At 36.0% G+C, this 15,387-nt stretch overlaps 1 protein-coding gene across 1 annotated transcript in view; it reads left to right on the top strand.

Annotated features, from left to right (window-relative positions):
- LOC141287746 (ATP-binding cassette sub-family D member 1-like) overlaps positions 1–9,214 on the top strand; it is a 16,156-nt gene extending 6,942 nt beyond the window's left edge. Inside the window, exons 2-3 of the mRNA XM_073819879.1 lie at positions 560–685; positions 4,305–9,214. Coding sequence (XP_073675980.1) covers positions 560–685; positions 4,305–4,614 — 436 coding nt within the window. The 3' untranslated portion in view covers positions 4,615–9,214. The remainder of the gene's footprint in view (positions 1–559; positions 686–4,304) is intronic.
- The last annotated feature ends 6,173 nt before the right edge of the window (positions 9,215–15,387 follow it).

The raw sequence follows: 15,387 nt of genomic DNA, 5'->3' as shown, positions 1-15,387 counted from the left end.
CGTCTGTTCTGTTTGACTCACATTTTATTAAATATGACAAATTTCTTTAACATGCTTAATACTGGACTTAGTCTATTTAAATCCACGTTAATGCCAGTTAAGAATCAGGGATATTACTGGGATATTTTCCCAGTGAAAATCTTTCAGTTGCTGGTAGATAAGATAATTGGTAGAATGACTTTCTCTGTCTAAAATGAAAAAAAAAAAAAAACACTTTGAAGATGCTAAATTATGATACATGTAAGAAAGCTGCTCATGGTTTCCTTAAAGCCACTGAAGTGATAAATATTCAATTACTGAACGTTATTAGCATTTAACCGGATTCAGTGGGTGTTTTTGGAATCTATACAGCTCACTTTGCATTTGAAGCGAGCAGCTGCTTTAGGGGAGATTATTGTAGAACCGCCGAGATATTTATTAATGGGGAAGAAAAAAAGCCGCTGTCAAAATATAAAAAATTAAACAATTCAACTGCCGACTACTGCTTTTAAGTCTGTTTTAAAAGTCCCCAACAACTTGTGTGTTTAAAGCTGATAAATCTCTGGTTTATCTCTAACAGGCCTCAATACGCCCTCCTGGATGAGTGCACGAGTGCTGTGAGTATTGATGTGGAGGGCAAAATCTTTGAAGCTGCAAAGGATGCTGGGATTGCGCTTCTCTCTATTACACACCGTCCTTCTCTCTGGTGGGTTTTCAATCGTATGAAAATGAAGAGCAGTTCCTTTATTGCTAGTAGGGGAGAAAAAGTGTATTTGTGTTCGTTCAGGAACTGAGCACTGAATCATAAACACATAAGATTAAAGGGTTCACATGATGGAAAACAGGATTTTTCTTGCTTTTTTGAAGTTGAAGTTTGATGTACTTTGTAGACATACTCTAATATTCACAACATAGAAAAAAGCCAGACCACACAGACTAGTTATCCAACAAAGCTGCACTAATGGGTTGTTAAAGGTGCTGAATGCATGGCATAAAATTACAAATAGGTGCCCTGAGAGAAAACACCTGTCTTTGTGATCGAACTAGGCAAAATAAAGAATCAGGGGAGTGGCCCACGCTCTTTTAGTCAATCGGAAAACTAGCCACGATGAATCATGCCATGCCTTTGGGTTTTGGAGAAAGGGTGTGTGGAAGTTAGCAAGTGCATCTTTTAAGCGATCATCGTGACATTGCATCCATGAACACACATAACATAATACCTTTTAAATATTTTTTTAAAGAAAATATGATTTCTCTTCAGCAAGGTCACATTAAAAAGACTTCTATAATGTTACAAAAGATTTCTGTTTTGAAATAAATGGCATTTTTTAAATGTCCTATACATCAAGAACCCCGAAAAAAAAAAATTGTGGTTTCCAGAAAAAGATTGTAGTACTGTTTTCAACATGATAATAAAAAGAAGAGTTTCTTGAGCACCAATTCTAAATCATATTAGAATGATTTCTAAAGGATCATGTGACGCTGAAGACTAACGAAAATCCAGCTTTGCATCACAGGAATAAATTACATTTTAAAATGTATTCAAATAGAAATCAGTTTTCTTAATTTGTTATAATATTTCACAATTGTTTTTACTGTATATTTGATCAGATGTACAGTCAGGTCCATATATATTTGGACACTGACACACTTTTCATAATTTCGGCTCTGTATGCCACTAGAATAGTTTTAAAAATGATACAATCAAGATGAAATTGAAGTGCAGACTTTAAGCTTTAATTCAAGGGGTTGAACAAAAATATAACATAAAATGCTAAGGAATTACAACCATTTTTATACACAGACCCCCCATTTTCAGGGGCTCATAAGTAATTGGACAAATAAATATAATCATAAAATAATCAAAAATAATCATTAATATTTTGTTGAGAATCCTGTGCAGGTAATGACTGTCTTAAGTTTGGAACTCATGGACATCACCATAGACTGGGTTTCTTCCTTTGTGGTGCTTTGCCAGGCCTTTACTGCAGCTGACTTCAGTTGTTGTTGGTTTGTGGGTCTTTCTGCCTTTAGTTTTGTCTTCAGCAAGTGAAATGCATGTTCAATCAATTTGAAATCAGAAGATTGACTTGGCCATTGCAGAATATTCCACTTTTTTACCTTTAAAAACTCCTGGGTTGCTTTTGCTGTATGTTTTAGGTCATCGTCCATTTGTACTATGAAGAGCCGCCCATACAACTTTGCTCCATTTAACTGAATCTGGGCAGACAGTATATCCCTATACATTTCAGAATTCTTCCGGCTGCTTCTGTCTTCTGTCACATCATCACTAAACAGCGGTAACCCAGTGCCACTGGAAGCCATGCTCATGCCATTACACTTCTCCACCATGTTCACAGATGATGTTGTTGTAGGCTTTGGATCATGAGCTGTTCCAAGCCTTCTCCATACTTTTTTCTTCCTGTCATTCTGGTACACATTGATTTTAAATTCAGCAGTCCAAAAAATGCTTTTCCAGAAGTGGTCTGGCTTTTTTAAATGTTTTTTTGACAAAGTCTAATCTGGTCTTGTTTGCACCTTGTGGTAAACCCTCTCTATTTTGCTCTGGTGAAGTCTTCTCTCGATTGTAGACTTGACAGTGACACGCCTACCTCCTGGAGAGTATTCTTCACTTGGCTGGATGTTGTAAAATGTTTTATTACCATGGAGAGGATCATCCAATCATCCACCATACTGTCGTCTTTTGTGAACATCCAGGCCTTTTTATGTTGCTGAGCTCACCAGTGTGTTCTTTTTCTTCTCAGAATTCACCAAACTGTTGATTTGGCCACTCTTAATGTTCCTGCTATCTCTCTGATGCATTTCTTTTGTTTTTGAAGCCAACAATTGTCTGTTTTACTTGCATGCAGAGCTCCTTTGACTGCATGATGGGTTCAGAGCAACAGCTTCCAAATACAAATGACACACTTAGAATCAACTCCAAACCTTTTACCTGGTTAATTGATGTAGAAAAAATGAAGGAATAGCCCACAACTGTCCATGAAACAGCTTTTGAGTCAACTGTCCAATTACTTATGGTCCCTTGAAAAAGGGGGGGGAGGTACATATTAAAGAGATGTAATTCCTTAACCTTTCTACCAATTTGATGAGACTGCCCTAAAAATTAAAGCTCAGAGTGTGCACTTTAAGCCCATATTCATTGTATAACTGTAACTTGAATATGTTTTGGTCAACAGCTAAAATAATAAAAATTGTGTCAGTGTCCAAATACATATGGACCTGACTGTATACAGCCTGGGTGAGCAGAAGAGTCAGAAACATGAAAAATCTTACTGACCCCAAACGTTTGAACATTAGTCTATACAGTTTAAGTCAAAAGTTTACATACACCTTGCACTTTTTTTTTTTTTTTTTTTTTTTAGCATTTTTGTGTATTTGAACCCTTTCCAACAATGACTGTATGACTTTGAGATCCAGGAACCAGGGGTGTAAACTTTTGAATGGAATAAGGATGTGTACATTTTTCTTATATTTTCTAAATATTATGTATTTTTTAATTTAGTACTGCCCTTCAGAAGCTACAGAAGATACTTACATGTTCCCCAGAAAACGAAATGAGTTAAATTTACCCTTATCTTCAAATCAAGAAAGTTTCACTCCCAAGCTTCTAATGCATTGTTTTTCCTTCTGAAACATCAGTGAGTGTTTGAACCTTCTGTAATAGTTGCAAATGAGCCCTTCAGTTGTCCTCAGTGTGAAAAGATGGATCTCAAAATCATTCAGTCATTGTTGGAAAGGGTTCAAATACACAAAAATGCTGAAAAAAAAAACAAAGAATTAGTGAGACCTGAAGGATTTTTCTAAAGAACAGCAGGCAGTTTAACTGTTCAGGGCAAACAAGGAACTCATGAACAACCATCACTAAACAAAAACAAAAAAACACAGCTGTGGATCATTCAGGCAACAACACAGTATTAAGAATCAAGTGTATATAAACTTTTGAACAGGGTCATTTTTTTAAAATTCAGTTATTATTTTCTCTTGTGGACTATATGTAAATGTCTTATGTAAAATGTCTTATTTAGGTCAGTACTAAACAAAAAATAACATGCATTTTATATGATCCCTCTTATTTTAGTAAAAACTTGGATTAATCTTATAAGTCAACTTTTTAGCGATTAAATACTTAACAAACTTTTAAAAGTGTACAGTATGCTCGTAGTGCTGTAAAAGTTTGAGGAAACAGCCCATATTAGGACACTGCACAATTTGCTTTCATCCAGAGAATGATTTACTAGTGTCTCTGTGTTACTTTAAAATCAGTCAAAATTACACACCTTGTCCTGAACTTCCTCTGTTGACAGGAAGTACCACTCCCACCTGCTGCAGTTTGATGGCGAGGGCGGCTGGCGCTTTGAAAAGCTGGACGCCTCCACGCGCATTTCCCTGCAGGACGAAAAGCTCCGGCTCGAGACCCAGCTCTCGGGAATTCCCAAGATGCAGCAGCGGCTGGTAGAGCTATGCCGCATTCTGGGGGAGGACAGCAGTCTGCCGAACCCAGGGGAAGTGGAGGAGGACGACAGTATGGAGGGAGAGAGGGAGCAACAGAAGGAGGGGGAGGAGAAGGAGAGAGATGTGGTATCTGGTGGAAAAGGGAAAGACCTCATGGAGTGATTTGCAGACAGATGATGGAGGCATTCAAGGCCAGGTGTGTGTGCATACATCTGCCCACATATGTTTAGATGCATGCATTGACAAGAGAATGTGTCTCTAATAGGGTTGGGAATTAAGAACTTAATCAAAAAGAAATGCTAGAGCGGGAATCATTTTAAGGATGTGTTAACAGTTCTAGAACGTTTGCATTCCACCAATGATTCAGAAGAAACGCTGTTATAAAATATGAATAACAGATGAGCACATCAGAGCCACCTTGAACCACCTTTGCTGTGTCAAGATGATCAACGTGCATCTTATTTTTTATGAGCTTGCATGAGAATCAGCAATCAAAGGTTGAGTGTGTAATTGTCGATTTCCGTGATTTAAAAACTCTGAAAAAAAACAGCTATAACCTTTGCATTTTCACAGACTTTGATTACATTTTAAGCTTGTGAGTCATTGAGAGCTGAATTCAGAATGTCGTCTTGATGTTCCTGGTCAAAAATAACTGCCCTTTAAGAAAAAAAAAAAGCTTATATAAATCTTGTTATGCTATGTTTTCACCATTGTCAACTTGTTTTCTATCAATCAGCACAGACTTGGTGTATCTTTTTGAACTGACTGATCGTAGGCCTCATTGATCTGAACTTATGCAACTGAGTTTTTGACTGAAAAAGCATTATTTTTTAATAAAAACTGAGAGATCAATCAATCAGTTACAAAAGGACGTAAAAAAATCTATGCTGCTTGAAAGTCAAGTTGATAAGATTAAATCCAATATTTGATGAAAATATAGCATAGCGAGAAATTTATTTATAAGCAATTCTTTGTAGACTGGTCATTTTTACCAAAATCATGAGGGTTAAATTTAGGTAGCAAACCAGATGCAGAAGCCAATTAAAATTTGAATGCAACAAAGTTGCATTAATATTATTTAAAATTTAGAATTTCAAGAAATAATGTAGCTGTCGTTTTACATAGAAATTGGCACGAAAGGTTTGAAAAACTTTATTTTTGGAGGTTTAAAAGAGGTCGCTTCTGCTCACCAAGCCCGCATTTATTTTATCCAAAGTACAGCAAAAACAGTACAATTTTTAAATATTACTATTTAAAATAATTGTTTTCTATTTGAATATATTTTAAAATGTAATTTATTCCAGTGATTTCAAAGCTGAATTTTTAGGATCATTACCTCATTAGTATCATTACATTTATCATCACTTTTGACTAATTTAAAGCATCCTTTCTAATTAAGTATTCATTGTTATCATTTCTACCCTTCCCCATATTTTTGAATGGTATAGTGTGTAATGTTACAAAAGCTTTTTCTTCCAGAACTGTTTTAAATATTGATACTAATAATGAATGTTTCTTGAACAGCAAATCAGCATATTATAATAATTTCTGAAGGATCATGTGACAGTAATATTTACCTTTGATCACAGGAATAAATTTCATTTTTAAATATATTCAAATAGAAAACAGTTATTTTAAATAGTACAAATATTTTGAAATGTTACTGTTTTTGCTGTACTTTGGATAAAATAAATGCAGGCTTGGTGAGCAGAAGAGACTTCTTTAAAATATATTAAAAATCTTACTGTTTAAAAAGATAAAATGCAGTAACTATGAACATAAGAACCTATTGTTTTTATCCAAGAATGGTATAATACATGAAATTCTTAACTTGACACCAGGCTTTTGAGGTCAGTTGAATGCATTACAATAGTTTTCCTATCATTATCCATTTTTTTTCTTTGAAATGATTAAAAGAACCATTAACAGACCCGTTGAGGAATCAGAATTGAAATCAGATTTCCATCTGTAGTCTCTAGACCGAAAACGCACAGTGAACACTTCAAAGCTTTTGTTAGCTGTACAAAAAAAGACAATGCCGTTAGTGTGTGTTTGTTTATGTATGTATATGTGTGTGTGCGTGAGGGTAGTACTGAAGACTGGGTGTGTTTTGGAGGGGGTGGGAGACAGCTGCCATCTCCACCAGGTGCGGTCGATGATGAAAGCACCTATGAAAGCTGTTCCTCTTGCTCGTTATCGCTGTTCTCTGAAGAATTCTCTAGAAATCTGTGGGACCCAGGCAGCATGTGCGTCTGTGCGTGTGTCTTTAGGGAAAGGGTGACAGTCGAGTTTGGGCTCTGCTGTTTTGTATCAGTTCAGTGGAAATATTTTTCAAACTTCTGAGGAGTCGCCACGAATGCTGTAGCGCAAATCCGTGCCATGTTTTAACAAAAAAATCAAAAAGGGTGAATTTGTCCACAGTGTAGATGATAAGTGTTTTTGTTTTTATCTAAGAGATATTTGAACAATAGACACATCTGCATGCACATGAAAGCTGTGTACATGTATATGGGAATCTCCCAATAGTCTTTGCTGTTATAAAGTGCAAGTAATTGTGGTCAATAAGAAACTGCTCATTTTAAAATGTAGCTTTTAGTCTTTACACAATCAGCAAGAAGCAATGGAAGCTTGTTTGCACCACTGTTTTGAGTAAAAATGTCAGAAATGTGAGATATACAGTTTGAGTCAAAAGTTTACATACACCTTGCAGAGTCTGCAAAATGTTAATTATTTGACCAAAATAGGAGGAATCATACAAAATGTTGTTTTTGGTTTAGTACTGACCTGAATAAGATAATTAACATAAAAGACATTTACACACAGTCCACAAGAGAAAAATAATTGAATTTATAAAAATGATCCAGTTCAAAAGTTTACATACACTTGATTCTTAATACTGTGTTGTTACCTGAATGATCCACAGCTGTGGTTTTTGGTGAGTCCCTTGTTTGTCCTGAACAGTTCTTCAGAAACAAATTGTTTTGTTTTTTCAGCATTTCTGTGTATTTGAACCTTTTCCAACAATGACTGTATGATTCTGAGATCCATCTTTTCACACTGAGGACAACTGAGGGACTCATATGCAACTATTACAGAAGGTTCAAACACTCACTGATGCTTTAGAAGGAAACACAATGCATTAAAAGCCGGGGGTGAAAACTTTTGAAGAGAATGAGGATGTATACATTTATTTTGCCTAAATACCATATTTGTTTTTCATTTAGTACTGCCCTACAGGAGATACTTACATGTTCCACAAAAGACAAAACAAGTTAAATTTATTCTGATCTTCATGGCTTCTTCCAGGCTCATAATGCATCATGTTTCCTTCTGAAGCATCAGTACGCATTTGAACCTTCTGTAATAGTTGCATGTGAGTCCCTCAGTGAGTCCTCAGTGTGAAAAGGTGGATCTCAAAATCATACAGTCATTGTTGGAAATAGGGTTCAAATATACAAAAATGCTGGAAAACTGAAGAATTTATGGGATCTGAAGCATTTTTCTGAAGAACAGCAGGCAGTTTGACTATTCAGGACAAACAAGGAACTCGTGAACAACTATCACTAAACAAAAAAACAGCTGTGGATCATTCAGGTATTAAGTATCAAGTGTATATAAACTTTTGAACAGGGTAATTTTTTATAAATTCAGCTATTATTTTCTCTTTTGGAGTATTTGTAAACATCTTTTATGTGAAATAACTTATTCAGGTCAGTACTAAATAAAAAAATAACATGCATTTTGTATGATCCCTCTTATTTTGGTAAAATAATTAACATTTTGCAGATTCTGCAAGGTGTATGTAAACTTTTGACTTCAACTGTATGAGATATGAATTCATAATTCTAAGATAAAAGTCAGATTTCATTTATTTTTTATTCTGTGGTGGAAACAAGTTTCCATGAGAAGCACCTTAGAAGGAAGGTTTCGCATTCAAATTAAATTTCTCTTTTATCTTCATTAGACAGACATCAGTTGAACCTTAATCTTTAATTATGTTCATTAGAGGAGATAATGTTTTTCTAATAATTAAACTTTCATGCTCCAATTTTGTACAAAATGCCAGAGGATAGATCTGATATGAATTTTACAAATGAAAAACAAGGGCTTGACTCTTGTTGGTCTGAGTGCAGGGCCTGAAGGAGCGCCCATGGACACAGGATGATGAAATCATTTCAGATTTAGCCCAAGGTGATGCCGTCTGATATGTGTATTTGTGTTAGTTGTAGGGTGATGACCACTAGAGTTTATCGAGACCTCTTCCAGCTGAGACGTTTCATTAAAGTGTCCTTAGAATTTCAATCCTTTATGTATCATTTGAAAGTGCTTTTGTTCTCTTGTCTTGTGTTGACTTTACAAGGTCAGTCAACTGAAAGACATATGATGATTGTAACATTCAATTACTGCTTTAAAAGAAATTTCCATTCAGAAGAAAAATCTGTCCACAATATTCATATGACATTGAATTTCATAATGTCTGTATTTCTTAAATAAAATTTATAATGTGAGATTTTGCACAGGTAATGCACGGATGATTTTGTATCTTGAACCACAAATTGATTATATTTTCAATTGCAATGATTATTTGTAAGACATTTTAAACTAATATTTTACCTTTGCTAACACAAACTATTTTGCACTAAATGACTATGATAAAAGCGATTGCAATGTAATTGATTCAATATTGGATCCTTTGCACATTTGCCTGAATTATTAAAAGATGTATCCCTGCAGTCTAATAAAACATTTCCTCTTGAAAACATTTCTGCATTCATGTGCATTCTTTTATAGCTTATGTATTCAGAAGGAAATTGCCAAGTTGCTTCAGATGGCTTTTGTGCTTTCTCTGAACATAAACTGTCTATTGCACTCTAATACATTTAAGAATGAATCTCAAATCCTCATTGAATAATATTTATATTTGGGCTTAGAAAGCTTCTTTTTCTATTATACAGACAGACAGATAGACAGAGACAGATAAATGGATAGATAGTGGGACAGACTGTTGACTTATATGGTTTTCTGTCCATGTGTCTACCAGATAGATAGATAGTTACATTTTTTATTCGACTACTTGGAATAGAATATAGGACAATAACTAACAAAAAGTAAAAATTACACAAAAATGTTTACTACACTTTTGCTATAATAAAACCATTATTTTTTTCTTAAGAGATTTGTATTTGTGTACTCCATTTCTTTTGATGTTTTGTACTGTTTAATAAAAATAAATCAGAAACAAACGAAGAACTCCGATCTGAATCAAAAGAGTCACGAACCCGCTCCGAAGTTCAGATCTAATTCAAATGATAACCGATCGATAGTTTAGATCTGAATAATGAATCAACCAACCATTTTAGATCTGGACTTAGGAATGCAAATCGCAAATCATTCAGTTCCGATCTGAATCAAAAGATTCACAAACCCTCTCTGAAGTCCTGATATGAATTTGCGAAATGATTTACGAACCCGATCCGAAGTTCCAGTCTAAATAAAATGATTTGTGATCTTATAGTTCTGATTTGAATCAAATGATTCGCGAACCCGCTCCGAAGTTCAGATCTAATTCAAATGATTCCTGATCGATAGTCTAGATCTAAATAATGATTCAAACCACCATTTCAGATCGGGACTTTGGAACGCAAATCGCAAATCATTCAGTTACGATCTGAATCAAAAGATTCACGAACCCTCTCTGAAGTCCTGATATGAATCAAATGATTCACGAATCCACATCAAAGTCCCAATCCAAATCAAATAATTTGCAAATCCGAAGTCCTGATTTGAATCAAATGATTCGCAAACCCGAAGTCCTGATCTGAATAATTTTTTGCGAACCACCATTTCAGATCGGGATTGGAACGTGAATCACGAATCATTCAATTTGCAAAATGATTCACGAACCCGATCCGAAGTTCCGGTCTAAATAAAATTATTTGCGATCTTATAGTTCTGATTTGAATCAAATGATTTGCGAACCCGCTCCTAAGTTTCAATCTAAAGCTAATGATTTGCGAACCATCGTTTCAAATCTTTTGATGCTTTGTACCGTTTAAAAAAAAAAAAGAAATCAGAAATAAACGAAGATTCACTCTCGAAGTTCCGATCTAAATCAAAAGATTCTCAAACCCACTCCGAAGTTCAGATCTAATTCAAATGATTCCCGATCGATAGTCATGATCTGAATAATGATTCAAACCACCATTTCAGATCGGGACTTTGGAGCGCAAATCGTGAATCATTCAGTTCCGATCTGAATCAAAAGATTCACGAACCCTCTCTGAAGTCCTGATATGAATCAAATGATTCACGAATCCACATCAAAGTCCCAATCCAAATCAAATAATTTGCAAATCCGAAGTCCTGATTTGAATCAAATGATTCGCAAACCCGAAGTCCTGATCTGAATAATGTTTCGCGAACCACCATTTCAGATCGGGATTGGAACGTGAATCACGAATCATTCAATTTGCAAAATGATTCACGAACCCAATCCGAAGTTCCGGTCTAAATAAAATTATTTGCGATCTTATAGTTCTGATTTGAATCAAATGATTTGCGAACCCGCTCCTAAGTTTCAATCTAAAGCTAATGATTTGCGAACCATCGTTTCAAATCTTTTGATGCTTTGTACCGTTTAAAAAAAAAAAGAAATCAGAAATAAACGAATATTCACTCTCGAAGTTCCGATCTAAATCAAAAGATTCTCAAACCCACTCCGAAGTTCAGATCTAATTCAAATGATTCCTGATCAATAGTCATGATCTGAATAATGATTCAAACCACCATTTCAGATCGGGACTTTGGAGTGCAAATCGTGAATCATTCAGTTCCGATCTGAATCAAAAGATTCACGAACCCTCTCTGAAGTCCTGATATGAATCGAATGATTCACGAACCCGAAGTCCCAATCTGAATTATGATTCGCGAACCACCATTTCAGATCGGGACTGGAACACAAATCACGAATCATTCAATTTGCGAAATGATTCACAAACCTGATCTGAAGTTCTGGTCTTAATAAAATGATTCATTATTTTATAGTTCTGATTTTAATCAAATGATTTGCGAACCCGCTCCAAAGTTCCGATCTAAATTGTATGATTTGCGAACCATCATTTCCAATCTGGACTTCGGAGCACGGATCGCAAATAATTCAATTCGAGAAATGATTTGCCAACCCAAATCCTTATTTGAATCAAATGATTCACGAACCCAAAGTTCCGATCTGAATAATGATTCGCGAACCACCATTTCAGATCGGGACTGGAGCGTGGATTGCAAATCATTCAATTTGCGAAATGATTCACAAACCTCTGAAGTTCCGATCTAAATAAAATGCTTTGCGATCCACAAAACGAAGTTCCGATTTAAATCTATTGACTCGCAAACCCGCTCCGAACTTCCGATCCAAATAAAATGATTTGTGATCGCGCGCCGAATTTCCAATCTGGATTAAAAGATTCACGAACCAGCTCTAAAGTTCAGATCTAACAAATGATTCACGATCCACGCTCCGAAGTTCCAATCTAAATCAAATGATTTGCGACACGCATTTTGAAGTTCTGATCTGAAGCAGATGATTCGCTACTTGCAATCCGATTGGAGCACTTTCAAAGTGCATCATTTAGCGACACAATGGTTTTGATTCAGAGTTTTAAAAAGCTGTTTTGCCCATCATTGTAGGCCCATCTGCTTTTTAAAATCATTACAAGCGATGTCGAAATTCGAAAATGTATAGCTCTTTTGATCTGGTGTTTGCTAGTGAATCGCTTGAACCGAATGATCGATGTCACGAGTTTTAATCAATCGGAGCGATTGGTATTATGATAGAATTTGTATCTTAATTCACTCAATTTTAAATACTTTGCCCCAGCAGTTAATTTGGTGACAGTTCAATAGGAAATCAATGTATGTATGTATGTTAATGTATCAGTATTGTAATAAATATTTGAGAAATTATTGTTGCATCTGACAACTATCTGAAGACTATTAGTCTATTAGGGTGATAGTCAAAGTAAAAAGAGCAAGTGGGAGAAGCAGATGAACACATAACATAAATGTATCAGGTAATTGGTATATGACCTATTTCAGATGCGACTAACATTTACATACACATATATTTAATTGTTTGTTTGATCAAAATTATTGCTATGGACAATTTAGTGGTCTCTGGATATTGGTAGGAACATGTCCCTATCATCCCTACTACTAAATTGTACGCCCATAGATAGATAGACAGATACATAGACATAGACATAGATAGGTAAGTATATGATTTAAGTGATAGGTACAATAAAGAGATGATGAATGGATGGATATTTTTAATCCCACGAGTGAACTGGCAGACGTGTGTTGATCTCTGACCGAGGGGTGTCGCTGTGGCTCTGCTTAAGGTGTTACCGCACCGCTCCCTGCCTTAGTTTCATTCCCATGAGAAATGACTTTCAGCTTCAGTGTTTCAGTGCGTCTGTCTGTCTGTATTTCATCCACGTGTTGCGCTGCGAGTCTCGCGTCCTGTCGGTTGCTTCACCGGGAAGTTTCGATGCTCCGGGAATAACAGCACAGACCAGAGCCCTGACAGGAGCCGCGAGCGGACCGGACTTTTCCCATGTTTGACACACATTAACCGACACCAGACTGTGCTCAAGTGTTTCTGAGGCAGGTAGAGAGTGAAGGAACGCTTTGAACTGCGGAAGGTAAGACTTATATATGGCTGTGACGTCACGGCTATACATTCAGCGTTTGATGTTACGTTTGTTGTTTGGTATTTGTTGCATTTGTGCACGGTTGAGAGCGCACAGTGAACCAGTTTAACAGAGATTAACCCACCAAAGAAAGCACAACACAAAAGACTGCATGTCATTTAGGATGCAAGCTGTTATTTCTCAAACACCTTACATGCATTTGTAGCTTTTGCGCCGAGTTGACTTGTCTGTTAAAACTTACAGATGGTTCATGCTGTACATCTAAACTACTTTAAACTACTGTACTATATATATATATATATATATATATATATGTATATATATATATATATATGTATGTATATGTATATGTGTATATATATATGTTTGTATGTATATGTATATGTATGTGTGTGTGTGTGTGTGTGTGTGTGTGTGTGTGTGTGTGTGTGTGTGTATGTATGTGTATATATCATCTTTAGGGTTCATTCAGGGTAATTGGGACATTATTTCCCAGTCATCGTTGCATCTAAAACTACTTTAAACTACTGTATCATATACATATAATCTTATATGTATATAGTGTGTGTGTGTCATCTTTAGGGTTCATTCAGGGTAATTGGGACATTATTTCCCAGTCATCTTACATTTTTCGAGATTCTTATTTAAAATAGACTTTTAAAATAGCTTTGCCTCTTTCATCCATTTTTGAGTATAAAAAACAATCAAGAAGACTGTCAAATAGAGTTATGGTAAAGATGTCAAAGGTCATCACCCTTGGTGGTTTAGATGTAATATCACACCCTGAATGGTTAAAATTGCTGTCTGCTGTAGTGGAAACCACATCAGGCGTTTTAAAATCACCACAGGACTGATTAAAAACGCATTACGTCTTTAAAACACAATTAAAAGTGAGTTGCAATATAGACTTTCTTTTTTATATGTGCATGTGCGTTTAATAAAATCGTGAATGCATTTTAGTTCATGTCCATCCTCTCAGATGAAGAGTTGTATTGAGTATGTCATGCTCGATGGGCTGCTCTGTAAGGCTCCTGCATTAGGAATAGTTTGCATTCTTACATTGTCTGTGGCTCTAAGTGTTGTTTCAAGCTCTGGTTCATTCGTTCATGATAAAATGGCATTTCTCGTGGAAGTAATTAGGCGGCATCAAAGCCTAAGAGATCTTGTTATTTCAAAGCTCTGAATCAAGTTGAGCCAGACGTGAGCTTTGGTGTGTCAGCGTTTGACTCTCTCCACCTGTCGGTGCGTGTGCAGCAGATGCGTGTAGCTCCAGTTAGGAAAGTTGGGTCCCTTATAAGGAAAGAGTCATTTAGTTCAGAGAGAATGCAAAAATGGATCTGTCTGAATGGGAGATGTGTGCAGTTGTTGGACATTTTTCTATATTTAGTAGAAGTTTACCAGTGGAGATCATAGGATGCTAGGGTGTTGGTGGTGGTTGCTAGAGGGTTGTCAGGTTAGTACACTTCACAAAAAAAGATTTTTTGGAATTGTAAATAAAACAAAGCAGGTTTTACAAGAGAATACTATTTCAGTCTTTTTACTTGAAGATTTCATGCTTATTTAAGTGCTCCAACATGGAACGCCATTGCATTACCCTTTCCCGATTCCACCCCTCCTCTCTCTTCCTCTTTGCTTCCTGTTTACTCTACACTGTCCTATCGTAATGAAGGCAGAACACGAAAAATAAATCTTAAAAAAAAAAGTGTTTAATTCGTTGTGTATTTCCGGTTTCTTTTAATAGCAATTTCCGAGTTTACTAGCAATTTCTTTACACCATGTTTATTTTGTTGTGCTGAAACTGATGTACTATGATTTTTATGGTACTTCATGCTACTTTTAAGAACACCATAGTACTAGTTAGTGATGTACCAAATCCCTGCTGAAAAAAAAACACCAGCTAAAACTAGCTTAATCTGGTTTTAGCTGGTTATAGCTTATCAGCAGGCTGATTTTATAGAGGTTTTGGTCACTTCCTTAGGTGGTTAGACACCTAAAACCAGCTTGACCAGGCTGGGATACCAGCTAAAACCAGCTACTTCCAGCTTAAATCATCTAAGAACAGCCAACCATCTTAGGCTCAGCAACAGGGCAAAAACAGCTAAAACCAGCCTAAGATGGTTGGCTGGTTTTTGCCTGATCTTTCAGGCTGTACATAGCTGATCATGGCTGGTTTGCAGTCTGGTTTTAGAGGGGTTTTGACCACTTATTAGCTGGTCAGGCTGGTCTT

Source organism: Garra rufa, chromosome 15, assembly GCF_049309525.1.
Source record: "Garra rufa chromosome 15, GarRuf1.0, whole genome shotgun sequence".
Taxonomy (NCBI): domain Eukaryota; kingdom Metazoa; phylum Chordata; class Actinopteri; order Cypriniformes; family Cyprinidae; genus Garra; species Garra rufa.
This window is presented reverse-complemented; position numbering and strand designations above follow the sequence as displayed.